The sequence below is a fragment of the Drosophila albomicans genome, chromosome X (assembly GCF_009650485.2).
Source record: "Drosophila albomicans strain 15112-1751.03 chromosome X, ASM965048v2, whole genome shotgun sequence".
Taxonomy (NCBI): domain Eukaryota; kingdom Metazoa; phylum Arthropoda; class Insecta; order Diptera; family Drosophilidae; genus Drosophila; species Drosophila albomicans.
Genome location: NC_047627.2, coordinates 9,703,977 through 9,730,389, shown reverse-complemented (window position 1 = coordinate 9,730,389; position 26,413 = coordinate 9,703,977). Strand labels below are relative to the sequence as shown.

The window sequence follows — 26,413 nt, the reverse complement described above, 5'->3', positions numbered from 1 at the left end:
GAAATAAAGGAAAACAGAATTACGAGTGAAATACTCCCGTCTGAATGAATAATTGAATAATTAAGGTATTCTACATTATTTCATAGAAAAGTTGATGTCTGTCTATTAAGTAATACATTAAAATAATATTGATTGATATATCAATAATTTATGTATTTATTTCATTTAATAACAAAGGTAACTGCAGTCTTTTCATAGAATATGTTGAGCTTTTCATTCAGCATCTCATAAAAAAGTGAGCCGAAGGCCTGCCAATCTAATCAAAATGGTTAAGTTGCCTGTTTGCTTTTTATCCGCAAGTTGGCATTTCCTATATTTGATTACTAGAGTAGCCAATAAGCTTTGCAATTGTATATTAAAATGATATAGGCAGCTAAGGATACCTAAATAAATTCTAAACAATTTACAGGATCCTTGTTAGTTATTGAATTTTCCAAAATCTTTTTAAAATAAGTACAGCAGCTGCACAATTTAGTAGCATTAACATAAGGTTAATTAATACAATAAAAATTTCAAAACATAATTTTAAGTATTCGAAAGAAAAACGTAATATTGATATTATTATTATTTCTTTAATTTTCCAAAATCGTTAAGTGCAGCAGCATAAGATTAATTAATTAAAAGGATTTTCCAAACATAGTTTTTAATATTTGTAAAAGGAAAAAAACATATTACTGAAATTCATTAATTATTGTTGATCTTGGCACTTGGTTGTTACATCTCCGAGAATAGGTTCGATGCTATCCAACAATGGGATACCCGATGCAAATATATATTATCTGATAAAATTGCCAAAACAACATAAAATAATTAACACTTTCGACTGCAGAAAATGTGACACTAATTTTTAAATTTTATTTTATTATTTTTGTATTTTGGATTATTACTATTCACAATTTGTATTTGTAAAAACTTAGAAAACATTCAAAAGTATTTTATATTAAAAAAAGATAAATGTATAAAAGAGATCGTCAACTTGATCAGCATCGCATTAATATCGTCCTCCTAAAAGTATGCAATGCTTGCGATGAAGCTTCTAATCAATCGATTGGTTGGGGTCACATTGGGTTATCGAATTTCGGGCATGAGCCATGAGCGCCATTGAATGAGCAGGGAAATGAATGCCGACGACAACCAATACTAGAGACCATTCGGCATGCGGGTTTCGCTAAACCGAAACTAAATATCAGTCTCGCAAACACACCACAAACGACAGTGATGCAAAAACTAACAACAGCTTTCAGCCTTGCCGCACTTGCCGTGCTGGTTTGTTGCATTGAATTGCTGCAAGCGGCACCAGCATCTGCGCCACCAGCCGATGTCCCCAGTAATCCTGTGTACTTCAAACGCTATCATCGCATTCGCCCCTCAAAGCGTTATCCCCACCTCGATGTGTTCGAGGTCAGAGAGCTTTACTATGTGCGACGTGCGACGCCAAAGCCAAAGCCTCCGCCGCTGACCAGCGAGCAGCTGGATCAACTCATTCGCTGTGACTTTGATCCAACATTGCCTGAATGTAAGTGAGCTGATAGACTACTTCTGAGTACGATTAACTTATCTGAATATCTCTTCTGTGTAGGTGCACACTTATCGACATCGACCAGCAAGCCATTAACCACATCAACTACAACAACGACAAGCACAACGACGACAACAACAACACCAGCTCCAACAACAAGCACAACAACAACAGAGAGAGAAATCATTGAGGATATACCAATGCTGCCAGTTCTGCCAGTGGAACCGGAAGAAGAGAACACGGAGACTGAGACAATCATACCCGAGGAGGAAGAAGAGATTCCAATGGAGCCCGATGATGAGACCGATGATGAGACCGATGATGATCCGGATTACGATATCGAAAACATTGATAATGCCAACGACGATGATACTGCGTCAGCTGAGAAATTGTTTACAAATAACGGTAGCATTGGCGGAAACGATGTGACCGAATTTAATTCTAATGAACTTAAGAAATCACTCTAAAGCTTTTGAAATGTCAATTCAAATTATTTCAAATAATAATGAAACCTGTGTGTCGTTTCGTATCTTACAACAAAGTTCAATTTCATCTTTATTTTCACCGATATCTTATTATTAACATTCTTCACAATATCTACATTTTTACTGAGCCGCAATGTGATCAAAATGCACTCGACTCAACGCAATTTGACACAAAGTGCGTAAATTGAATAGTTTTCTTTATGCGTCTAGGCGTCTCTCTGATCAAATTGCCTTATCAGGTATTGTGAACAGCCTTGACCAGCACACAGACGACAACTGACACTTTGCTAAGCAGTCTACGCAGTATTCGAGTATGCTCTATAAACTTGTGCAGTGAGAAAAAATTACAGACCAATAGAGAATCTTGAAGAATGTAGAGAATGAAAAAATGCTAGAATGAAAATACAAATAAGATTGCAAAAATTACTTGTAAAGATGAGTTATGCATCCAATTTGGTATTTTTTTTAAAGAATATGTCAAAGGAAATAAAATTTACATGATCCGCTAAATAAAAGCAATGAGAACATAACAAAATAAAATAAAATTTCGAAGTGAAAAACAATTATTTCAGGACTATTTTCTTTTTAAATAAAATTGTTATTTTAACAAATTTTTCAATTTATTTAGATTACTTTAATTATATAGTAAATAATTATGTATATATAAGTGTACATCACACATTGAACTTAGAGATAATTTTGATTCTACTGATTCAATTTTTTTAGACGCCTTTTACTCTTGTATCTCATGAGACGTTGAGCAAGCACCTTCATAAATAGAATAAATCAATTCCATTAAAAATAAAAAATTATGAATAGAACATAAAATAATTACAGATTGGAATAAGAATCTTATAAAGGCTTTCTTCATTAAAATATAGTATTCACTGAAGGCAACTCACTCAAAAATAATTTTATATATTGAAAGCTTTCTTTATTCAAATAAAGTATTCCATGTAAGCGTCTCACTTAAAACAATATTTTAATGTTAATGAAAGAAACACTTAATTTTGAATGTTGCAAAAACTTAATTGTAATTATTATTTCAAGCAATAAAATTTATTCAATTCTATTGAGCTCCATTCCATACGAAGGGATTATTTTTCACGGTGTAAAGTATTTGTATCTGTATCTGTATGTATTTAGAGAATTGAGATTAGCGCACAGCACGGAATCAATTGGCATTTGTTCTTTGTTGATGTGGCTTTTGTTGCCGTTGTTGTTCTTATGATGATCGTAAATTGAATTTGTACTTACGAATAAAGAAAAGCAGGAAAAAACAAGTGCGTCACCACTGTCGTTGCCGTTGTCGTTGACTTCGTCGACTTGAGGAGGCAGCCGACAAATTGAATTAAGCGAAAAGCCAAAAGGCATTGAAGCACAGCAAAGCAACAACAAACAAACAAAACGCCAAATGACGACAATTTTTCACAAATAACGAAACGAGGCTGGCTTTTTTTTTTGTGTTTGTTTGTTTGTGATCGCATTGCAATGTTGTTGTTGTTATTGTTGTTAGTGTTTCCCGTTATTGTTGCTGTTGTGCCTTGGCTGCCCAGGGAGAGTGTAAAACTCTTGCGACATTTCTCGCCCAAAGTCAGTTAAGCGAAGACAACGTGCAGGTGCAGTTTGGAAGTCAGTCAGCTAAAGGATTTAAGTTCAACTCGCACTCGTATCCTTCACTTTGGAATATATCATTCATTCAACATGCGACACTTGTGCAGCACTTTGATGTTTGTGGCCGTGATGATGCTGCATGCATCCTGCTCTCAGGCAGATCTCTTGGACTGTGAGGAGACGGTCCCATCTGTCATCTCAGATATTGGCGATAAGATGTCCGAGATAACCGGCAGCAGCAGCAGCTCGGAGCATGAGGTGCGTGATTTCTTCAAGAGTGTCGGCTGTCAGATCAAGAACGGTGCCAAGAAGCTAAAAGAGAAGGCCAAAGATCTTGGCACCGAGATCAAGGAGGGCGCCAAGAAGCTAGGCGAACGTGCCAAGGACTTGGGCAGCGACATCAAAGATCGTTTCGATGATTTTCGCGATAAGCTCGCTAAGGAATCGGCAGAGGAAATGAGCAAGGATCGAGGATTCTTGGCCAACGTTGAGATCATCAATCCGGACATTCTAAAGGGTGAGCACCAGTGCGGACATGGTCACATCCTCGATGCCTTGGGCAATTGCAGCCGATTGAGGAAATGAGATGGCTTCTGAAAGTGTGTCTGTGCTTTGTTTATTATTTTTTTTTTATTTGTTAACTTTACTTTATGCTTGTTTACTCTAATGTCTCGATTTCGTTTTGCTATGTAACATAATTCTGCTGAAAAAAATAATGAAATAAAGTAGTCTTTGTATTATATCCAGCACTCTGATAAAGCGTTAGAAATTTGATAAACTCGACAAACCGAATTAAAGTTTCATTAAATGACAAGTTTGAAAATTCAAATAAAACCATTAAGAAAAGTCTTGACTAAATATTAGAAATGCAGATAGCCGTATTCCATTGCTGCAGCCAAATATTCTTTTAAAATTATAAATCAATAATTGAAAAAATGCAATTTCATCTCTTTTATCAAAAACTGAAAATTTTGTAAAATTTGTTTGTCCAAAGTTATTGAATTTTCTTTCTTATGTGTTATATGAAATATTTTGAATCACAACTACTTAAAATTATTTTAAGCGTGACCAAGCAATACAATGCATAAGTTTAATCACAGATGAACATTTTGTTTCCACCCTTGTAGAAGAATCACATAGGATAATAGATAGAAAAGAGTGAGCCGAACATTGATAATAATATCAATATGAAATTACTTTTGTACTAAAACAATTTTCACGTAAAATAACATTACTTTCCAAGAATAACGCAACATTGCTTAATCCATGTGGCGTGCGTGTTTTGAATGTTTATTTTGTTTTCGATTTTTGGTTTTATGTTTTGTTTTTGCGTTAATCCGTTCGTCAGGTTTGCTTTGAGTTTTATTTTCTTAGGTCAGCTCGAGTGCAAAAACAGGTTATCATCTACCTGTCTAGTATTTGCTTTAATTAAAAAAGTTTCAATGATTGAATAGCTGATACAATTCGCACTTGAATACCGCAATAAAATTAGAGTATATTTTTTCGCAAGACTGATTAATTTCAAATATTGCGTAGATTAGGCAATATTGTATACAATTAAAAAGTTCAAAAGAATTTGCAACTTGACTCGATTCACTTCTTTTGTTGACACTCACTTTTAAGTTCATTGAACTTTTGATCTTTCCGAACTCAACAATCAGTCAATGACTTCACGATGCTAAAATTTATAATCAAAAAGTCAAAAACTATCCCTAATTTTTCGATACAATTGAGATGTGGTATTTATGCATACAAAGCTGCATTTTGTATGTATTAATCATCAATATTTAAAAATTAATTTTTGATTAAATTTGCAATACTTTTCAAATAAATTAAGTAAGAAAAATCGTGTGATCGACTGTAAGATAACCCCATTTCCAATAAGACGATATTCTACAAACATACCAAAAATGTATCGCAAAATATGGATATGGATATAGTACAAAATATACCAGATTTTCAACCAGCTTCAGTTACTGTTTTTTGGCATAACTTCTAAAATATTTATTGAATCGCAACCAAATGTTAAACCAAATTTTGAAAAGTGATGTCAAATATGTTCATCATATTTTTTATGTTTTATAGTCTCTGAGATACAGTGTTTTATAACGACAGATGGACAGACAGTCGAACAGACATACAAACGGATAGATGGACAGATGGACTTGACTATATGGTCTCGGCTGTTGACCCTTATTGAGAATATATTTACTTATTGGTCGGAGATGTCTCTTTCTGCCTGTTACATTCATTTCCTGCAGGCACAAAGTTATATTATTATAGTTTATATTATTTGTTTAATAAATATTCACAAATATTTAGCTTGATAGCATATATATTCAAAAGAAACGTTTATTCTATAAAGAATAATGCTTCAAAATGCTATCAAGTCTTCTATATATGTTACATTAATTAATTAGAAGTTTATTTTGTATAGATTGCGATTAAATCACATTTTACGTTTTCCTGGAAATTCGCTAGACAGAGCGACATTTAGAAACATGTATTAACACGTCTACAGTGCAACTGCAATCTACGTTTTACTATAAAAGTTTAAGTTTACAAATATAATGCAGTGTTTTCCGGGCTTTGCCCTCTGTCAAGTGAAATATACATAGAGCGAAGTGTGGAAGAAAGAGTGAGAGATAAAGAGAATTGAGACTATTTTCATTTGTAACTAACATCAATATCAACTCAATCAGAAATATCATACTCGTATTAAAGGGAATCACTGTTGCTCCGATTCACTTGAAAACCGGTTTCATTTTGTTGAGCATAGCTTCAGTTTCAGGTTCAGCTTCAGCTTCAGGGGCGCTCACGTTCTACGACTGGACGTAAATTGACTTTTGCTCAGTCGCATTTGCAATCTCGAAGTGAATAGTCGTTCATCAAAAAAACTCTCGTTCGCTCTCTTTTTCTCAACGCTCAATATGAAATCCATTGTGATTCTTTGCTCAATTGTGCTTGGCCTCATGCTGCTGAGCTGTGAGACACACGCCGCTGACTGTGATGCGTCCAGGGATCCCGAGGACAGTGACTTCAAGAACTTCTTCAAGAACATTGGCTGCAAGGTGTCCCAGGGCGCCGAGCAAGTCGTTGAGGCAGCCAAGCCCTATGCCGAGAAAATCGGTGAGGGCGCCAAAGACTTTGGCAGCACCGTTGCCCAGAAATACGATGAACTGAAGCATCGTCTCACCGATGATGCATCCACACCCAAGGCCACGGTGACCTACGATGCGCCCACCGAGCGTGTTCCTCTGGCTCCAATTGCTCCCGGCATTCCAGCAGAGCTGGCCAACCCTCAACCAACTGGTAAATATATGACTTCTTGTAAAGAGTTTATTCACAATCTGATTTTGATTCTTTGTTCTTTTTTGCAGCTGGCTAAATCGTCTTTAAATTCGTCGCTCCAAGACTTAAAACGAATTTTAGTTTTGTGCTTCGCATCTTTGTATTATTTGTTGCCCAATAAATTCGAGTGATCTTGAAAGTTGTAAATTGATGCGGCATGTTTTTTTGTTTTTTCTTTTCTATTTTTTTCTTGTGGTGACAAATGACAATCTTCAGAATATTGACAGAAGAATCAAATTATCTTATCGCCGAATTCAAACACAAAGCAATCAATGAGAGATTGATCATCATGATTCATCGATTCTATGGAAATGTAGCAGGAAACAAGCCTACTAAAAATGTAATTCTATTCAGAGTGAGAAGTGTCAATGGGCACTTGCTTTTTGTTTTTTGTTTTTAAATAGTGAAAAAGTCAGTTTTATGTGTTAAAGTCACCGCAATTAAATCAATTAAATAACTTATTTATGTCAACACATTAGTCACATCCTCCTAATTAAGAGTAGCAGTTTACGTTTTTCGAAGCGGGTTATATTCCAATTCATTCTGCAAATTTGCTAACGTGTTGGGATCATTAAAACGTATTTAGAAGTTTTATAAAACTGGTAGCTAAAATGAAATTTATTGACTCATTAGCAAATGGTATTTTGAAATATTCCGAATGAATGCAATTAAAATATACCTTAATTAATTTAGAGTTCTGTGTTCTACTGTTAAAGATGAGAAGGAGTATTCTTCTAGTCTACTCCTAGTCTACTTCAAATAAGCTTGGTACATGTAATATCATATCGAGCTCAAAGGATGCAAAAGCTAGAACTATAAAAACTACAAAAGCTAGAATTACCAAACTGGGTAATAAAATCAAGAATGTATTTAAAAAGATTGTACATTAAGTGACACTACTTCAGTTCTATATTTTTGAGCTGAGTTGAGTTGGGATGATGTCAATATAAACAATTATGCAAAGGGAGGGGAATCAGAGAAATTTAATTAACTTATGGCCCTTTCGATTATTATAATATATTCGTATATTTATACTTTTGAGTTTGAATGTCAAATATTATAATATTAATTATAATTTAAGTTGAGACTAAAGTATTTCCAAAGCACTGGCTGCAAATGTTTTCGGCTTGATTATAATTATTTTATTTGATTTAATTTTGTCTGTATATAATATTGTATTAATATTTTGCTACGATCGCAAATTCATGAATTTATTGAATACTCCATATAAACTTCGCAGTTTTGAATCGTGAAAAAAAGCAATAAAATGTTCCTGGAACATCTTGTGAGAAGCTCTCAAAATACTGAAATATACCGAATACCATATTTAAGATATTTATAAAGTACAACATTCAAGTTATAATACTCTTCTATACTATAGGTAGCGGGTATGATTATTCCATACCTATTGCACATTGGGTATCTCGGGGGTCGAGCACTCGTAGTTCGATCGTGTTTATTTGTTCTAGTTAGCCATCAGATAGCATGACAAATGTGCGGTATTTTGCGAGAGACTTGTATGAGTGTGCGAGTGTGTGTGAGAGTGTTTGTGTGTAGTATTTATAATTGCTATAATCATTTCAAATATATGTGTGTACGTGTGCGAGTTTGTATGATGTCGAATAATACTAATTGAAGGCTGACAGCATCAAATGCTGAAGCTAGACAATAACAACAATGAGAAAGTTCACAAAAACAATTAATGCAATCAAAAAAGCCTCAATCAGAGTTTTAAACAAAATAGTAGCAACAAAAGCCTGAGCATCAGCATCACCATCAGAATCAGAATCATCATCAGCATCAGCATCAACACATTTATGCAATCAACCTTTCAAATTAAAAGCACAAAATACACTAAATCCAATTTTCACAATTGCTTTCTGAATTTTAAATAGAATTGTGTGTGTTTTTTTTTTGTCTTTATTCCCCATTTTGGATTCTATTATTATTGTTATATTTTGTTTCTTTTTTTTTTTGCCAGCTAAGCTGCTCAGAGTTTTGGAATTGTTTGGCCTCTAGCTCTAAGTTCAGGGGTTATCATGCATAGATTAAATATAAATATAAAAACACTATAGTCCAAAGTGTCTGTGTGTCAGCTACTTACTACATTCTTCTACGCATAGCATAGACACAAATTGTAAATAAATTATTAGCACACAGCTCAAGCAAATACATGTGCTCTTAGGCTGCATTTATTACAACATGTTTCCCGCGCTCTTAAAATGTGTCGTGTGGATGGGAGGAGTGTTAACGTAAACGACAATCTGAAGTCATCTTCGTGACCTTTATGTGTTTATTCTATATTCGTAATACAGTTTGGAACATGCGATCTTGGGGGTCAGCTTATTGCATTGTAATTGTTTTATATAGAAACATGATTTAGATACACAAAAAATACAGTAATCAGGAGTAATGACAGTGATATTTATATTAATTGCTTTGCTGCTGCTTCCGTTTCGAGTGAATAAATAAAGTTGAATAAAGTCTGAGCGACAAAGGTTGCGCACTTCAACTCTAATAATATGTAATAAAAACAAAAGCAGCTAGCTTTCATTTTTAGAACTAAAGATACCCTGCAGAAATCGATAAAAAAAAATAAAGTATTAATTGAAAAATATATTTATAATAAAAAAGACATATGTTTCCTAAATATTGTAAAGGAAATTGTTTGCCTTTTAATTGGTAGATCGATATAAAAATAAAGTTCACATTTGGAAATCAATATATTTAAAAATTTAAAAGTTTTTTTACGTATTATGTTGTAAATGTTGAATAAGAAATTTAGATTTTAATGCTGTCTGCAAGATACCCACTTCATATGGGAAGATCGATACCAAATCTAAGAACTAACCATGAAATAAATATATTTAAGATATTTAAAAGTGTACAAATTGTGCTTAAGACAAGTATAAAAAATTTACAAACATGCCTTTTAAGGCTGAATACAAAATACCCAGATCACATTAAAAGATCAGTATCAAAATTAAAGGTTGCATAAAAAGCATAAAATAAATGTTTTGTTATAGACTTTATTATCTATTGTATAGGTAATATACGGATCCACCTTTCGATGCTGAATTTTGATGTACATTAGCTTCAGTTTTTGTTTGGCACAGCTAATAAAATTTTCCGCATGAATATTTATATTTATTTATCACTTTATTTTAACTATAGTACGTAAATGAAAAGACCAGCTACACAGTAAAATAAAATTGATTTATGGTAATAGTGTGAATATTTTTATTGTTTGGGAATTTAGAAAACATTGCTTGGGAATTAAGAAGATTGTGATTGGCATTGTTCAAACCAAATAAGCAAGCTGCAAAACGTAGTCTGCTTTAATTTTTGTGCTTATAGTATAACTGAGTTTTCATATCTCTAAAGCCAATTGATTTATCTAAGCCATGCGAAAGATGCTTTGACAAAGTCTAAATGAAGCTATGTGCTGACTCAAAACAAATAACATCAAACAATGTTTGACTCAATTTTGTGAAATTCTAATTGTAGTGAAGCAGCTAAACAGCACACCTTCAAAGAGAAAAGATTCGTTCGGCGGATGAAACAATTGTTGGTGGCAGTTGTTTGTGCAACTTTGGAGACCCTGCAACCTGCAACCTACAGACTGCAGACTGCAGACAGTAGACATTGGATAAAACCGGAAGGGAGATGACTGCGGTCTGGTACAATGTCATTCATATATATAGAGTATAGAGTATAGAGTATAGAGTATGGTAAGTATAAAAGTCGGAGTTGGGGTTTATTCTCATACGCGCTGGAAGTTGGAAGTTGGAAGAACAACAGCCACAGCCTGGCATTCATTACCGCCGCAAAAGTTTTTGGCCGACGTACTTTCGAGACAGGCATCTCATGGGCATCGAATTATGACACTTTTAGTGGTTTTTGCTATGTGTTTGTTGCATGCAGTTGCCACAAGGGCTGTCTTTGTGTTGTCACTTTGCTTTATGAATTTGTTTGCAACTTTACTTCGATTTCAGAAGTAACTTGCGAGTAGTGTGTGCGAGGTGTGTGTGCCGCTGTATGTGTGCGTTTATCGCTGTTGTGTTTGTTTGCGTCAAGATATTTTGAAAAACAATTTTTATATTTCTTTACAACTTTTCCCTAGGACACTTTTCCTATTGGCTGTCTTTTTTCTTTCTGTTTTCTGTTTTCTATTCTCCATTTTCTGCTTTCAGTTTTCATCTTTCTTGACATTTGGTTACTTTTTTTTTTTTTTGTTGTGTATTGTTGGCTTTGTTGCCCCGTGTTTTAAGACTTTTATTGTATTCCTGATGCTATTATATGTATTTATAAGTTTATCAATAAAATTAAGTATTACTGAAAACTTTTTAATTTGACGCAAAATAGTAGAGAGTAACGACAAGTGTCAAATGAAATGAAATCTTTACCACATCTAACTTTCAGCGTATTTTATTCGTCACCAAACAAAATGTATTATGTACACGTAAAAAAAACTATACAGACTAAGCTTAAATTACAAAAGTAATGCATTCATTTTCCAGCATATCACAATGATTATAAAATAGTTAAAGTGGTTGTAAAATCAAGAGTCAATCGCCCTTCAGCCCTTTAGACTTTTTAGAGTTTTTTTCTTTTCCACTGCCAAACTATTAGCAAACTGTTTATCGGCCTCTGCTTTGTATTCTTTTAAATTATAGTGTGTTGCCTGCAATTAAAAATAGAGTGTTGTAATTTTGATTGACAGCTCAAAAGTCGATCAGAGATAATTACATTGAGCGCCTCTTGAAATTCGGTCTGTGCCAAGCGTTGGATGCCACGGAAATTGCGACCCAGAATACGTCCGAGTTCATAGCGGGAAATGCTGAAGCCCTCAGTCGTAGATGAAGGCTGATCGTTGCCCTCTTCGTCGCTGGAAGACTGTGAAATAGAACGTAGTTAAACAGATGATTGTACTTGAAATCCGAAGCTTCAGAAATAGTTTAAGACTTCCTTAGACTTTTATCTGTCATCATAAACATATTTAGAGTGGATAAGTACAAGCTTAAAAAATTAGTTAGAGGTGTGTCTGTCTAATAAAAGTGTTTCAAGTTTATCAAAATATTTTATCAAAGTGCACAAGCATAAGGTAAAAAAAAAGTACAAAAGTTGGTTAACAGATTTTGGGGATATTTTTAAAGTGTTTTTGGGTCTATAACTGCCTTTAGTTCAATCTATATAATACTAATATAATAATATATAATAAATTTCATATAATACTTACCACTCTTTCTGTTGTTGATCTTGGTTGAGAAGTCGGTTTCATTGGCCCCGGATCGCTAAACTGTTCGTTCACCGTATTGTATATGTCATTTAAAGTATTCCGTGTGTCTGCATATTGCTAAAATGCATTAGAAATCGACACTAAAGAAAAAACAGGGAAGTAAATATGCTCAAAATACTCACATCGGTAATTAGGTTTTTGGTTATGGCTATCTTTTGAAAAAAGTCCCAAAAGAAGCCTCTCTTGTGTCGCACATGTGGCACATCTGATTCCTTTCGATCGCTGCCAGAATCCTTTGCCGTCGCAACATTCAGTTGCAATAACGAAATGCCGATTAAAAGCAGTCCCAACATTTGTTTCGATCTTAAAATTTGCATTCTTTTTGGTTGTACTGTAAGTAAATCGAAATGGAACAAAGCTATTATTAGCTTATATTGTAGAAAACTAAAAATTATAATATTTTATATTGAAATAATAATATTTTATTTTTGTATATTACATTCCAATTAGGAGAATTTCAACATCGAAATTTAAATACAAAAGATTTTGAATGGTAAGTCTTTATTTAGATATTTGACTAACTTATTCAAATCGATTTAAGTACACGAATTATGAACTCCAATTATATATTAATGTAGTAGGATTAAAGTATGCTTATTGCCCAATTAAATAATTTCAGTTTTCTAACAACAATTACTGAAATAATTTAAATTGTTAACAACAATTATGAATTTAAATTGAGATTTGATATTTATTTTTATTGTATATGATGTAATGTAATAAAAATAATTAAAAGCCAAATTATGGAGAATACAAAAAATTTGTTTTATGTTAACATTGGACTAACAAATAAATAAAAATGATATTACTCTTAAATGCTGCGTTAAATTAGCTGTTCAAAAAAACTTCAATGTTCTAGTGAAGCGATTTGTGTTCTTAGATTTTAAATTTATTAAGTAATCGAACCAGTACAGCATTATAGGAAAAACTCATTCAGGTCAAACCTCATACGCATATCATAAGGACGTAAGTGAAGCAAATTAAAACAAAATAGGGAAAAACTTGAGACTTTCTCGTCAATGCATCTGTTTTCATTCTTTAGCTGCAATTCACTTGGATGAATTGCTCTTTGAGTTGCGTATAAATATAGACTACGTAATTAGATAGACAATGTTGTATTTAAAGAAGTTTTGCTTATGGGCCAAATATGTAAACATGGCCAAGACTCTTCGAGTTGCCGAGTCTGCTGTGCAGTCAGTATCTCTCTCTCGCTCTCTCGCTCTATTGCTCTGTCTCTCTATACAAACAAAATCCAGGTGTTTTAGTTTCCACGACAATGTGGGCACTGTTGACAACCGCAAGCTAAAGACTAAACCAAGTTGGTCATCGCCCGTCTACCTCCCAGCTTCCCCCTTTCCCCTTTCCGCTTTCCGTTTTCTCCTTCGACCCCTTTTGGCTTGCAGTGTGCAATAGCAACTATGTTGTCGCTTTCGTATCTGTCGCACTTCTTCTTCACTGTAGTTGCTGCTGCTTCTGTTACCGTTGCTGCCGTTGCTGCTGTTGGCGCTGCCGCTGCTGTGCAACTTGAGCATTTTAATTATGCCCTAATGGCACATAATAGCTACCCCTGAATCAGCCTCCTTCTCTCCTTTCTCTCTCACCCTTCACTCTTCACTCTCTCGCTCGCCGTCCGTAGTCTATTCGAAGCAAATCCCTAGCTCGGACAGCGTCGAGGTCCTCATTACGACCCGGCGAACTTCATTTTCGGTATTGGATTCCGGATTCCGCTGGCTCTCTCACCAACTTTAGCTATTTTTCGATTATCTATCTGCTTGGCCATCTGTCCTGCTCATTGTCTTCAGGTAAATTTGCACTAGCGCACTGTTTGCCAAACACTTTTTCGACACTGCTTTCCGCTAGGGAACTTTCCTATAAGGTATGCCGAGAGATCGTGAATGGTGTTAAAGAGAGGAGCGCACAAATGATATTAAGAAACATTTTGAAACTCGATTCAGTGCAACTTTTTGTTATATTAAATCCTCGCATATTATATTATTTATATTTATAATAGATTTAATATAGACATAATAAAATAAACAGATAACAAAGGACATTAAAGACCAACATTTTTTATTTTTAAGTCATATTAATAATTGGGACTTAAAGAAACAGCGAGAGGCAAAATAGAGAACAAAAAAGAAACTTGAATTATTAATTGCGATTTATCAATAAAAGTTCACTTTATTTAGTAATCGAAATCCTACGATATCATCATCAATAAATATATTTTATTTTCCCCTAAAGTAAGTGTATCTGAGTGGCGAGCATTAAGCTGGCTTTTTTGCGTTGCTGACTTTTGCTTTTTCTTTTTCAGCAATTTTTTTGTTTTTTTTTTTTAGTTGCCAGTTTTTCGGCAATTCTCGTTGCACTTTTGTGCACGCTTTGACTATTTTATTGCCACCCCCATCTAGAGAAGCCTTCGCCGAGCATTGAAACAAACTTCATTTTGAAATTAAAACTTTTTGGCCAAACGGCAAACGGAAAAGCGGCCATGGCAATCGCATTCTTGATTTTGTTTTCCAACTGGCTCATCAACTGGCCAACAAAACTTTGTAATTATATCAATGAGTGGCTGCTCCTGCCGCTCTTCTGGTCCTCTGCTCTTCTGCTCTAACTACGAGCGAGAACTACTAGAGCTGCTCCTACTCTGCTGCTACTGCTGCTGCTGGTGTCCAGACACAGTCCTGATGCCTGCAGGACACGACTTCCTTTTTAGAACGGGTTGAGAGGGTGTATATGTGTGTGTGTGAGTGTGAGTGTGTGTGTCTTACTCGTATGCATTCCATGCCCGGCAATAGTCAAAAATCAATCAATTCTCCAATGGTGGCATAAATTTCTTCATGGCATTTCAATTAAATTTGATTTGATTGCGGCCAAGACAATGGCATACACACTCAAGTGAGACCGAAGCCGTCTGTGCCCAGTCAACCAAATGGCAACCCCCTCTTCAAAGTCTAATGCTGAGAATGAAATATTACGTATACGTAATGTGCATATAATTTTAGAGTAATTCATACCTCATTTTTTATGCAAGCGCATTTTAGAATAATTCGATGCTATTTGAAAACAAATATAAATACAAAATATAAAGTAATGCAGCGAATGAAATATTACGTATACGTAATGTGATCCATTTTATCATTTTAGAACAATTCACACATTTTTTAATGCAAGATAAGTTAGAATAATTCGAGGTTATTAAAAAAAAATACATAATCACAAAATCTATAAAATATTCGAAATTTAAACTTCAATCTTATTAATGTATATATCAAAAGTTCATGTTGCTGTTATCATTTATGAATCATGATTTTGTATGTAGTGCCATAAAAATATAATAAGAATAGATTTGACTACATGAATCTGGGTAAAAGACAGAAACGAGATGCATACAAATTATTTCATGATTACACAAATTGTTAATGATTATTTATAAGTGTTCCGATAATAAACTTGAAAAGAGTGGAAGAAATAATGTTCAAATTTTAAATTTCATTGAACAGTTTTAGATAGAAAATCTCTAATTTGAGTAGTGCAATTGTTAATTGACATCATATGGCAACCGGCAACATTGATTGTTAATTTTTTCAGCACCGCATCGAATGACTTCAAAAATGAATGAAGTCCTTTTAATAATAACATGAAATTAAATTTAATATTAACTACTATCTTTATTTTTATAATAGAGAAATGGCAAATATAATTGTTTTCAGGAGCATTAATCATCAATGCAGGATGAACTCATCCTAATGTGACTTCTATCCCCGCGCGGTTTTTACTTTTGACCAAAGCCCAAGTCAGCTGTGTCAACAATAAGAAATTAAACGTTTTGATAACAACACGATGACCAAAAAGTTGTGAATTCTGATGCACCGAAATCAAAGAATGAAACCCGGAGTACGCCTTTATACAATACTTTGATAAAATGCATAGCCAAAAATAATTGACTAAAGTAAATAGAAGAAAAGACAATTTTACATTTAATCAGCAGCACTCCCGAAGTAGTTAAACTTAACTGATTATAATAAGTATGCATTTTATAAAGTTTTAAAGTTGTCGCTTAAAAAACTGTGATAACTATCACACACAACACAGCGTTCAATCTTCACTATTCATTGTTTAGGAGCTGTCCAAAGATTTATTCATGCATTAAGCACACATACACACACACACACACACGGGCATACACACGCATACACGCCCATGTAATCACTTGTTACACAGAGAGACGCATCAAAAGCGTTAGAAGAAGATAGAGCACGTCGCGACAATTGCCGTCTCAGATCCTCGCCTCATTTGGAATTTGCATGTTAAGTACCAATTAAACGAGACTTAAGAGCGCTTTAAATGTTGACGATATGTGCCGACACCAACACCAAGAGAAGCAGCAGCAGCAGTAGCTTCTTTCAGTCTATTCTGTGGACCATATTCTTGTGTGCAAGTTATCTTACATTTAACAGGTAACTATGTAGTATAATACTCATATGTGGCAGATAGTTGACTGTGCTTAACAATGCCCAAAAAAAAGTATAGAAGTAGAGAAGAAAAGTAAAAGCAATTTCATAATCTGCAATAATGTAAATGATGTCTTGCAATTCCGTTTTTAAAACCCAGTGCATAAAAAGTACAATGGGACTAACAAGTTTGCGTCCATAGATAATATGAAATTGGCATAAAGCAGCATCTGTGAGAGCACACATAAAATATACAAAAGTGTAAGTCCTACACAGACGAGTATATACGAACATGTGTTTTATATGTTGGCCTAACCGTTTCTACAAAAAAAAATGAAGACTATAAAAGCTAGGAGCCCAAGCACAGCACACACATCGAGTTTGTGGTAAATTCGCATGCAAATCAATAAATATAAATATTTTGGAGCAATTTTGGAAGGTATTGCCTTGAGGCTTACCACAACATTTGCTTTAGGCTTCAACGTTGTTCAGCACTCTCCATTGCTTGTGCTTCCAAATTGGCTTCAAACTATACAATATGTTATACAATATATACAATTCATCCTGCTAGCTTAAATATAACATAAATTAAATTTTGTGTTAAAAACAAGTAAGAAAGCTAGAGTCGAGTGTGCTCGACTGTGAGATATCCGCTGCCCATATTGAACAAATGCAAAACAGTGCGGTATTAATTTTAAAGTACTCCAAAGTAAGACAAAGTAATAATAAATTCTGAAAATATACCAAAGACTATATGTGGTATATTCAATGCGTAAAAAATGAGCCAAATTTTTTGGTATTTAATACAAAATTTACCAAAGAATATTTTGTATAACAGATTGTCAACCAAAGCAGTCAAGACCTTGTTGCAGCAGTCGTAATTTGTTAAAGAAAGTTATTAAATTATTTTATCTAACGGCAAATAAATTTTTAGGAATCAAGCTTAAAAATTACGCTTGTTATTCGATCTTTTATCGATTTGCTGGTGCTTTATACAGTCAAAGATGCTTTCTTCTGCTTGTTAGATCAATTTTCTGCAGGGACAAAGATATAATACATTTGTACCCGATGGGTACAGTGTATAAAAAACATCGACAAAACGAATATTATTTTTAATATTTGTCTTTCACGCCCAACATTTCGGCTCGTCATCAAATTTTAGTACCTGTAGTTATTATTTTTTCATAATTTTTAATTGCATGTTGTAAACTAAAATTTTGTGTTCAAATAAACAAATGCATTACCAATATACATAATAATATATGCGCTTCTTACAAAATATGAGCATATTTTTTAGTACTCCATATATTTATGTATTTTAGTTTTTGGAGAATATAATTTTAGTCTACAGCAAGCTACAAAAAGGGAAGAAAAAAAGATATTCACTAGTGCCTTTAGGCAATTAAAGCTTTTAGTTTTTTTTTTTTTTTTGTTTGTTTCTTACTTTTGAATTGCTTGTTGCAAGCTAAAATTGTATTTGCAATAAATAAATACATGACCAATAATACAAGCACTTCTTTGCAGCACTTTCGCTCTTGGGCATTTAACATTTTTCACCACTGTTCTATAGGTTGACGCTTTTATCTTTTTATGCGACATATGAGGTATTGATACGGACCGAAATAATATATTACAGAGCGCCACATAACCAATTTAACCGCTTTTACACAATTCCCCATGAACACATGGAATTTATTCATCTATTTGTATGTTTTTTTTTTATCGTTTTTCGTATTTTACAAGTTGCGATAATAACAAAAGCGTTTGATGTGGCACTCGAACGCTGGAAGCCCTTTTGGTCAATTTCAATAAGAATAAATAGTAGGTGAAATTGGTATTTATTTCCCTTATTTTTTTGAGATTTTTTTTTTTGCTTTTTGTTTTGTCACTCGAAAACAATTGTTACACACTCGTCGTAATAGTTGTTGTAGCTGTGTATGTGCAATGATAGTGGCTCGAGGATAAATGCGACGATAAAGTACAAAATACAAACGCATGTATGTTATGTATGTGTGTGTGTGTTTGGTATTTGCGCTTTTGTTTGTTTAACGTAAGCGCTTAAAGGTGACCAGACTATTTGATATGTCATTTATTTTCAAGGCAACGCGCGCTTTCCAACCGGAAAATTGACTTTCTCAGCGCGCGCGCAGCGCAGCGAGCATTATTGCTGCCACAAGCATCCTCCATCGGCTCATCCCTTTTGTTTTTGACTTATGTTCACAGCTTTAATGGTCGACAAAAAGAGAGAGAGAGAGAGAGAGAGAGAGAGAGAGAGCAGACAGACAGCGGTAGCTAACTATTGTAGTATATCCTAAGCAACAATTGCTCTTTGCTTGAATTGTTTCTCTCTCTCTTCTTCTTTTTGGACAGTTAACTGCAATACACAAAATTGTTTGAGGGCGGTGTATACAATTTAATCGTTACGAGCAACATTAACATTATTTCATATTGACATAGCCATGGCCAAAGATGGCAACGGCACGTGATCAGCGTGTCGCGCTAATAACTCATACACACAACGTTGCTACGCTTACACCTACTCCAGCCTGTCCTACTCCCTCTGCTCTGCTCTGCTCCATATCCTGCTACCGCAAATGGCATTACGTATGGGTCGACTGACTTGCATTGGACGCAATTTTGTCCTTCACGTCGACCCAACCGTCTCAGCTACGTGCCAACTGTCAGAGGCAACGAAGAGAAGCCAACACAAAAAAGTAGAAAAAAAATATAGTATAAGAAATAGAACTCAAGTTGCAAACTTAACCGTCAGGCCAAGAGCAAAATCAACTCAATAAATAAAACATAGTATCTATGGGAGTATATTGATATGACTCTGCACAGAAGTAGGTAAGTGTGTGTGTGTGTGTGTGGTGAGTATGTGTGCGGTGTGCCTTTATGAATAGCTGAGGAATAGTAAATATAATTGTATCCTTCACAGACCGCTTGTCCGTGCCATTAATTCCGTTAAAGTTGATCAGTAAATGACTCGCCCGTTATTGATGTTGTGTCCGAGGACTGACTTTGCTTTCCTACGCTCATTTCGAATATTTTAATTAAATAACATGCGGCCAAACGAGCACGACTACCAAATACCCTGGGACCATCAAGAAGGAAAGCTGCAGGTGACTTAGAACTGAATTCATCTAATAGAAAATACAAAAAAAAAAAAGGCTTAAACTTAACAAGAATTTGTTTATCTATACACTGCTGGTTTTACAAGTTGTTTAATATTTATTACTTTAATGATAATTGAAAAGTAGTTGATAAGCATTTGATGTTTGATAATACTTTTATATGAAACTTATTATACAAGTATAGCTAAATTGTGTGATTCAAACAAAAATATTTTGCACTGGCTCTTTTGTTAGAAATATCTTCATTTATCTGGTCCTTCATAAAATTAAACAAGGAGTCTATGTAGTTCAAGGATTTCTAGCCCAAGTACGTTTATTAACTTCAATTAAAATTTTCTTATCTTCGTATTGCTTTCCCCTTCGTATTCCTTCCGTTTAAGCCAGCCACAAACATTTTCAGCATTTTCTAGAGAATATGCTTGCCATGTCATGATATATAAATATATTATATAATTATAAGTTGGCGTCAAAAGAATTCCCAACCTTTTCGATTTGGGCCTTGGCAAAAAAAAAACTGAATTTGCAAATTATTGTTGTTATATTTTTTGTGACAATACTTTAAAAAAATCTCTCTCTCTTGGTAAAAACCAAATTATAAACTCAATAAAAAGCGCAGTAGTTACCGCTTTTTTTGCACTCATGAAATAAACCCCGACGTTTTTTAGTAAAGTGGTTTACGTAACAATTAAATATATATAATAGAGTGCTTGCTTGAAACTATTAAAAATAATTATACAACTGCTCTAGTGAACTATGGTACAAACAACATTTTATTATCTTTATTTAGAATTAGAATTTTAATAGCCATTGGTTGGGCGGCTAAAGTTTCAATCCCAAATCGATTATCGAAAGCAACAACAACATGGAGTTCTGCGCTTAAATGAAAAACATTTTGATTGTCACTCTATTAGTTTTTGCGGAGTACGTATTAATTTGTGCACATTAAATTAATAAATACAAATAAAGTAAAGCATACATATTAAATGAAAAAATGCCGCTTGATTGAGAATTAATTATATACATTTTTTTTTTAATATTAATAAATCATTTGATATTCAATTTGTGACTTTGATATATAAATTTAAATAAATAATTAGATTTTCAACTTGCGAAGCTAATTTGGAAATTTAATGCATGTATTTATTTTAATAAAAAAAATTGTTGGTTAATTTGTGACGCTTCATTGAAAATGTAATGCATTTATTTGGATTTGAAAACATTTATATGCTTAATTTGCGGCGTTTAAATGCAAATTTATTATTATTATATATTTTATTTCTTTGTTTATTTTATGTATAAATTAAATAAATAATTTGATGTTCAATTTGTGGCATTAATGTAATAATTTCTGTACATAATTTTATGTTTAATATTTAAGTTGCACAGCTTGGAAGTTTGTTAAAAATATAAATTGAAAATTAAGTATTTTAAATTTGAATTCTTTGCATATTTAATATATTAATTCAATTTAATAATTTTTTGTTTAATTTGTGAAAAGTTCATGAAAAATATATGTATTTAATAAAATTGACAGTCGAAGTTTATTCGTATTTGATTATTCCTCCCATAAGAAAGTCTCAGTGTGTGATGTGATATCTGGTTAATAGGTTTATCACAGTCGGGCATTAAAATGGGATTCCCTAGGTTGTATGGTTTGTTGTCAAAATGTTCGAAGCAACGCCATAAACAAGCACAGCTAATGGCTATATCACAATCACAATCGCATGCCTGACCTTGACTTGAACGTGGCCAAAATGAAAACAACAACACAGACATTGGATAATGTATGAGTCGGACGGCGCTAAATATGTCAATGTCAATTGGATTTTTTTTTTTTTTTGGGGACCAGGCAATAAAAACAAAACAATAAAGAAAGCAACAAACAAGTGCGCTTAACTCGGAGATACTCAGTATTGAAACTGTTTAAAAGCCGGAACTAATATTAAAGTCAATAAATAACTTGCAAGTTGATTGGCTGATCAAAATATTGATATTATTATCGGTGTTTATTTATGCTTCGTGGTCAGTTGGCAATAGGTGATAATATTTGTTTGCCGGGTGAGTAAAATGACCACAATAGTTGTTAACTTTTAATCCATACTTGCACTTGATTGACACTCCACAGAAATTGATCAACTAGTAGACACTTGATTCACACACTCGCGGAGAGTCCCAAGACGTCATTGCAATTATGTAAATTTTCGTGTTCAGCATTGTTACTGGACTCGGTTATTGTTGATTATAGCTTTTTTTGTTGCTTTACCCAAGAGGCGGCTGTAGAAGCTGCAGCGGCAGACTCTGAAGGCAAACACGTCAATTAAAGCTTGTTAAAGTGGGTCAGCATTGTTTACACGCTGTTGCGCATGCTCTGAAGTCGCTGAAGTCGCTGCGTTGAAATAAGATTAAATGTTAAAGCAAACGAATTTCAAATTTCGATTTCAAATATCTATAACCAACGTTTTGAAGGCCATTTAAATATGAACGACGCACTCAACAACAAATAAACACACACTCGAAGCGATGTATTATAACTAACTTAGTCGACACTAAAGATTTCAAGATTATTTCTTGCCTATGACCAACAGTTTTTGTTTTGAGAGAGGGTATGAGGGCATGACTGCGCCCAACTCTCAAATATGTAAGGTCATTAAGATCCATTTAAAAACCCATGTGAAGTCATTAAAGCAATACACAACACAACGAAACTGTATACTCTAAAAAAAAAAGAAGTAATCTGTGATGTTTCAGCGAGCTTTTAAAATTAAATCAAATGTAATTGCATCTCGCGCATGGAATGCAAATATATCTGAGCACATTTGAATAGAACATTAACGTAACAGTTGACACAATTGACAATTATTATTAATTACAGCGATTAGTTTGTTGCACAATTCAATGCAATTCACATTAATCCACATTGTTGTGAGCATTTTGTATGCTTCACTTAATTCCTAAAACATGTGTTGCAATGTGCCAATACGATTTTAGCGAAAGTTTATTGCACAAAATACACAAATCAAAAACTCACTTTTTGCAATTGTTCACTTAAAAAAAAATACAATTAAATTGTAGCACAAAAATAAAAAAAAAACAAATAAAATAAATAAATAAAGTAAAAAAGTTCGAAGCTGCACTGAACAAAATATTTTTGGTTACTTGATTTAGGCGCACGCTAAAGAGAACTAAACGGCGACGGCGGACAAATTATTCAAGCCAAATAAATATAAGCCAAAAACTAGCCGACAAATGCGTCCGAACCGGCTGATACAGTGGTCTCAAGTCTATGAATACGCATTCAAAATATATGAGCATGAAATGGAGAAACATAGAAATAAAACGTTTTCATTAAAAACGTGTTAAAGTGTGGGAACCAACGATCAGAAGTGAAATTTATTGTTCGATATAAGAAGAATCTTTTCTTTCTTTGTTTTATTTTTATAAATTCCTGAGTTTATTAAACAGATTTTTTGATATTTTTTAAGTTATATTCTCTTTTTTATTCAGCTTAGTCAACCGTTTTTTGGTCTGCTTTTAAGTACTATCAAATTGTCGTATAGTATTAGTAATATAAATATTTCCATATAATTTTTAATATAGCCTCAACATTTTCTTAAGCTCCTAAAATCTTATTTGTTCAGCGAAAGTTGAAAGCAAAGAACTATAGAGTAAAAAACGTAAAAAATAAATTTATTAAAGTTAAATATATATTGTTTTATAGTAATTAAATAAATTTGTAATATACTAAAAAGTAAGTTTGTAGTTAATTTAATTTATAATATATAATATATATAGTACGTATGTATGTACATATATAATAATAATAATATCTATAATAACATATCATTAATCATTCATTATTCGGTTTTTAATTTCCGTGGATTGTAGTTCATATAAACGCTCTTTTGGAAGACCGAATGAAAAAATAGTAATACACATTTTCACAACTGTTCCACTGTGCCTACGATGACGACGTCGACGTCGACGCGTTGGCTGGCAGCAACGACGCGTCGCGTTGAGTCGCGTCGTATGAAGCTACCCAAAGTGCAGCTACGCAAACAGCTGACCAATCGGTCGACTGCGCAGTTAACATACAATATGTTACTCTATAGCGACGAAGCGAAGCACTTCGTCGTTCCACAGTGCCGTAAAGTATTCGCTTCAAGCGGCACTTGCTGCAAATGCTGCGACTGCGACTGCGACTGCGACTTTGACTGCGGCTGCGCGACGGCGTCTTAAAGCTGGTTTTTGTTTATTTTGTGCTCTTACACAAGAGCTGTCGGCGAGCATTACATTATTACTATGTATTACTGCAGCCCAGCCATACTATGGACACACATATTTATAAATATTTGTATGTAAATCATAAAGTACACACATGGATTGTGAGGCAATAATTTGCAATTGCCTACATCGGTAATTACTATACTATACTTACTTACAGAAGCAAATGTACTTATGGCTATTTCCTGGGCTTTAGATGTTGTTTCTTTGCTCACAGTTACCACACAAAATAATGAATTATTTGATGGGTAAATAGAATATACGAGGATAAAAAAAAAACGAATCACAAATAAACATTGGACTGCGGAATTAAATAAATTTTAAAAAGAGAAAATAAAAAATATAAAAATATATAATTCTTTATTTAATGCTAATCCTCTGTTAGTCAAATTTAAAATTTCAGAAATTATTTTGTATGACAGATTTTTATTTGTAAGGTTACCTTTCAAATACCAAAGTATATTCATTCTTAAAAGATGCAATTATTGATTTCGACTTTTAAAGAACTCTAGATTGAACCTAAGCTAAACACTGTGATCAATTAGTGTATCAATCTTTTCACACTGCCTTAGCTTAATTGCAACTACAGCTGTTTTATATAATCAAAAAAAACTAGCATTCTTCTCTGTTTAACGTTTGCGTTTCATTGTGTAGTAGTAACGACTTCTAATATACTAAAAAGAACTAGCAACTGCTTCCGTTAAACTAACAGCAACGTCTTCTGTTTCACTTGCTTCTTTAGGTCGTCTTGCATTCAAGCTATTTTCTTACAATGCATCCGAATGCGTTGTTGATGCGCTGATTTCTGCCAAAGCTTCTCTCTCGCTCTTTCACAGCAGCAAATAAAGCAAGCGAAAACCGTCACTAAAAATTCAGAAGCATGCTGAAAATCTACTAAAATATGGCTGTATGATAGAGACGATCAGCAAATGCTTTGACACTCAACTATCGCGCTCTCGCTTATACTCGTATCCTAACTTGGAACTGTTCGAGCTTAGTAACAACTTCTTCCGCTAGACATAATCAAACTGTTGCTGCTGCTTTTTGTTTTCAGCTTCGCTCTCACTTTATGGCAAGGTATGTGCAAAAAACCACCCCCAAAATTCTTCTAAGCATTCTCTCTTATACGTCCGTGTGATAGACACGATCAGCGAACTCTTGATAATCGCGCACTCACTCGCACTTTTATATAAACAGGGAGCTGCTTAAGCTTAGTAGCAACTTCTTCCATTAGACATACTCCGCAACTAGCATCCTTCTCCCTTTAACATTGCGCGTTCTTCTGTACTAGCAACGCCTTCCGTTAGACTTGTAGCGCACTAGCAACTGCAACAGTAATAGCAACGGTTTCTGCTATACTTTCAAGAAACTAGCAACTTCTTCCGTTTAACTAATAGCCACGGCTTCAGACTAACTTGCTCTACTTTGTCCTGTACTGAAGTAAATGCATACAAATGCGTGTTGTTATTTCTTCGCGCACTCGCCTTAAGACTTCAACTAGGCAAGTGCAAAAAAACCACCCCTAAAATTTGTTTGAAAATCTTCTCCAATGTGATAGACACGATCAGCGAACGTTTGCTTGGGCAATAGACTATCGCACTCTCGCTCGCTCTTGCATACAATTTTGCAGATGCTGACGCTTAGTAGCAACTTCTTCCGCTAGACGTACTCCGCAACTAGCATCCTTTTCCCTTTAACGTTTGCGTCCTCTTTTGTACTAGCAACGTCTTCCGTTAGAATTGTAGCTAACTATTAATTGCTTCTATTTAGATAATAGCAATCTCTTCTGCTAGATTTTGGAGAACTAGCAACTGCTTCCGCTAGAGTAATAGGTTGCTATTACGTCTTTCTTTATAAATTCTTCGCAACTAGCATCCTTTTCTGTTTAATGCTTGCTTTTTCTTGTATACTAGCAATGTCTTCTATTTTATTTGTGGCGAAGTAGCAACTTCTTCCGTTTTGCAATAGGAAGTTAACTAGCAACAGTTTTCGTTTAACTAAGCAACCTTTTCTGCTATACTTTGAAAGAATTCGCGACTACTTCTGCTTATTTAATAGCACCTTCTTCTGGTTAGCTTGATCTTTTGGCTTAATGTATGTATATATTTCGCATATTCGCAACATATTCTTTCGCTCAGGTGCAAACTGAGGTTCTTCGGTTTTACTATTAGCGATGAATACTACTTTAACTTAATAATTAACTAATTCTTTTGTTTTGAATATTTACAGTAGAAAAGTTCTTATCATACTTCGATAATAAATGAATTGTGTAGAAA

General features: G+C 33.9%; 4 protein-coding genes across 5 annotated transcripts; 3 read left to right on the top strand and 1 right to left on the bottom strand.

Moving 5' to 3' along the window:
- Positions 1-1,155: 1,155 nt before the first annotated feature.
- LOC117577921 (DNA ligase 1) lies at positions 1,156-16,720 on the top strand. Of its 2 annotated transcripts, XR_007954453.1 has the most exons (3): positions 1,156-1,516; positions 1,580-2,045; positions 16,711-16,720. XR_007954453.1 is itself a non-coding variant. In XM_034262917.2 (2 exons), the coding sequence occupies exons 1-2, from the start codon at positions 1,219-1,221 to the stop codon at positions 1,984-1,986; spliced, it is 705 nt and encodes a 234-aa protein (XP_034118808.1). In that variant the 5' UTR covers positions 1,156-1,218; the 3' UTR covers positions 1,987-2,075. The 2 variants fall into 2 exon arrangements, 1 of the variants encoding a protein (XP_034118808.1); XM_034262917.2 differs by lacking the exon at positions 16,711-16,720 and having other exon boundaries at positions 1,580-2,075.
- Positions 3,591-4,367, top strand: LOC117577956 (uncharacterized). Its single transcript, XM_034263001.2, has one exon. It carries the CDS (start codon positions 3,709-3,711, stop codon positions 4,201-4,203), a length of 495 nt encoding a protein of 164 aa, XP_034118892.1. The 5' UTR covers positions 3,591-3,708; the 3' UTR covers positions 4,204-4,367.
- On the top strand, positions 6,408-7,120 carry LOC117577582 (uncharacterized). The gene is made up of 2 exons (XM_034262425.2): positions 6,408-6,930; positions 6,999-7,120. The coding sequence occupies exons 1-2, from the start codon at positions 6,549-6,551 to the stop codon at positions 7,004-7,006; spliced, it is 390 nt and encodes a 129-aa protein (XP_034118316.1). The 5' UTR covers positions 6,408-6,548; the 3' UTR covers positions 7,007-7,120.
- LOC117577580 (uncharacterized) lies at positions 11,331-22,938 on the bottom strand. Its single transcript, XM_034262424.2, has 5 exons — positions 22,885-22,938; positions 12,391-12,599; positions 12,209-12,325; positions 11,719-11,865; positions 11,331-11,653 (listed from the first exon to the last, which is right to left on the bottom strand). Exons 2-5 carry the CDS (start codon positions 12,583-12,585, stop codon positions 11,549-11,551), a joined length of 564 nt encoding a protein of 187 aa, XP_034118315.2. The 5' UTR covers positions 12,586-12,599; positions 22,885-22,938; the 3' UTR covers positions 11,331-11,548.
- Positions 22,939-26,413: the final 3,475 nt, after the last annotated feature.

Excerpts from the sequence above, each read along its gene's own strand:
- LOC117577956 (XM_034263001.2), top strand. The coding sequence starts at position 3,709 with ATGCGACACTTGTGCAGCACTTTGATGTTTGTGGCCGTGATGATGCTG.
- LOC117577580 (XM_034262424.2), bottom strand. The coding sequence starts at position 12,585 with ATGCAAATTTTAAGATCGAAACAAATGTTGGGACTGCTTTTAATCGGC. Across the intron at positions 12,326-12,390 it reads CCAAAAACCTAATTACCGAT|CAATATGCAGACACACGGAA; the intron begins GTGAGTATTTTG and ends AATGCATTTTAG. Across the intron at positions 11,654-11,718 it reads AATTTCAAGAGGCGCTCAAT|GCAACACACTATAATTTAAA; the intron begins GTAATTATCTCT and ends TTTTAATTGCAG.
- LOC117577582 (XM_034262425.2), top strand. The coding sequence starts at position 6,549 with ATGAAATCCATTGTGATTCTTTGCTCAATTGTGCTTGGCCTCATGCTG.
- LOC117577921 (XM_034262917.2), top strand. The coding sequence starts at position 1,219 with ATGCAAAAACTAACAACAGCTTTCAGCCTTGCCGCACTTGCCGTGCTG. Across the intron at positions 1,517-1,579 it reads TGATCCAACATTGCCTGAAT|GTGCACACTTATCGACATCG; the intron begins GTAAGTGAGCTG and ends TCTTCTGTGTAG.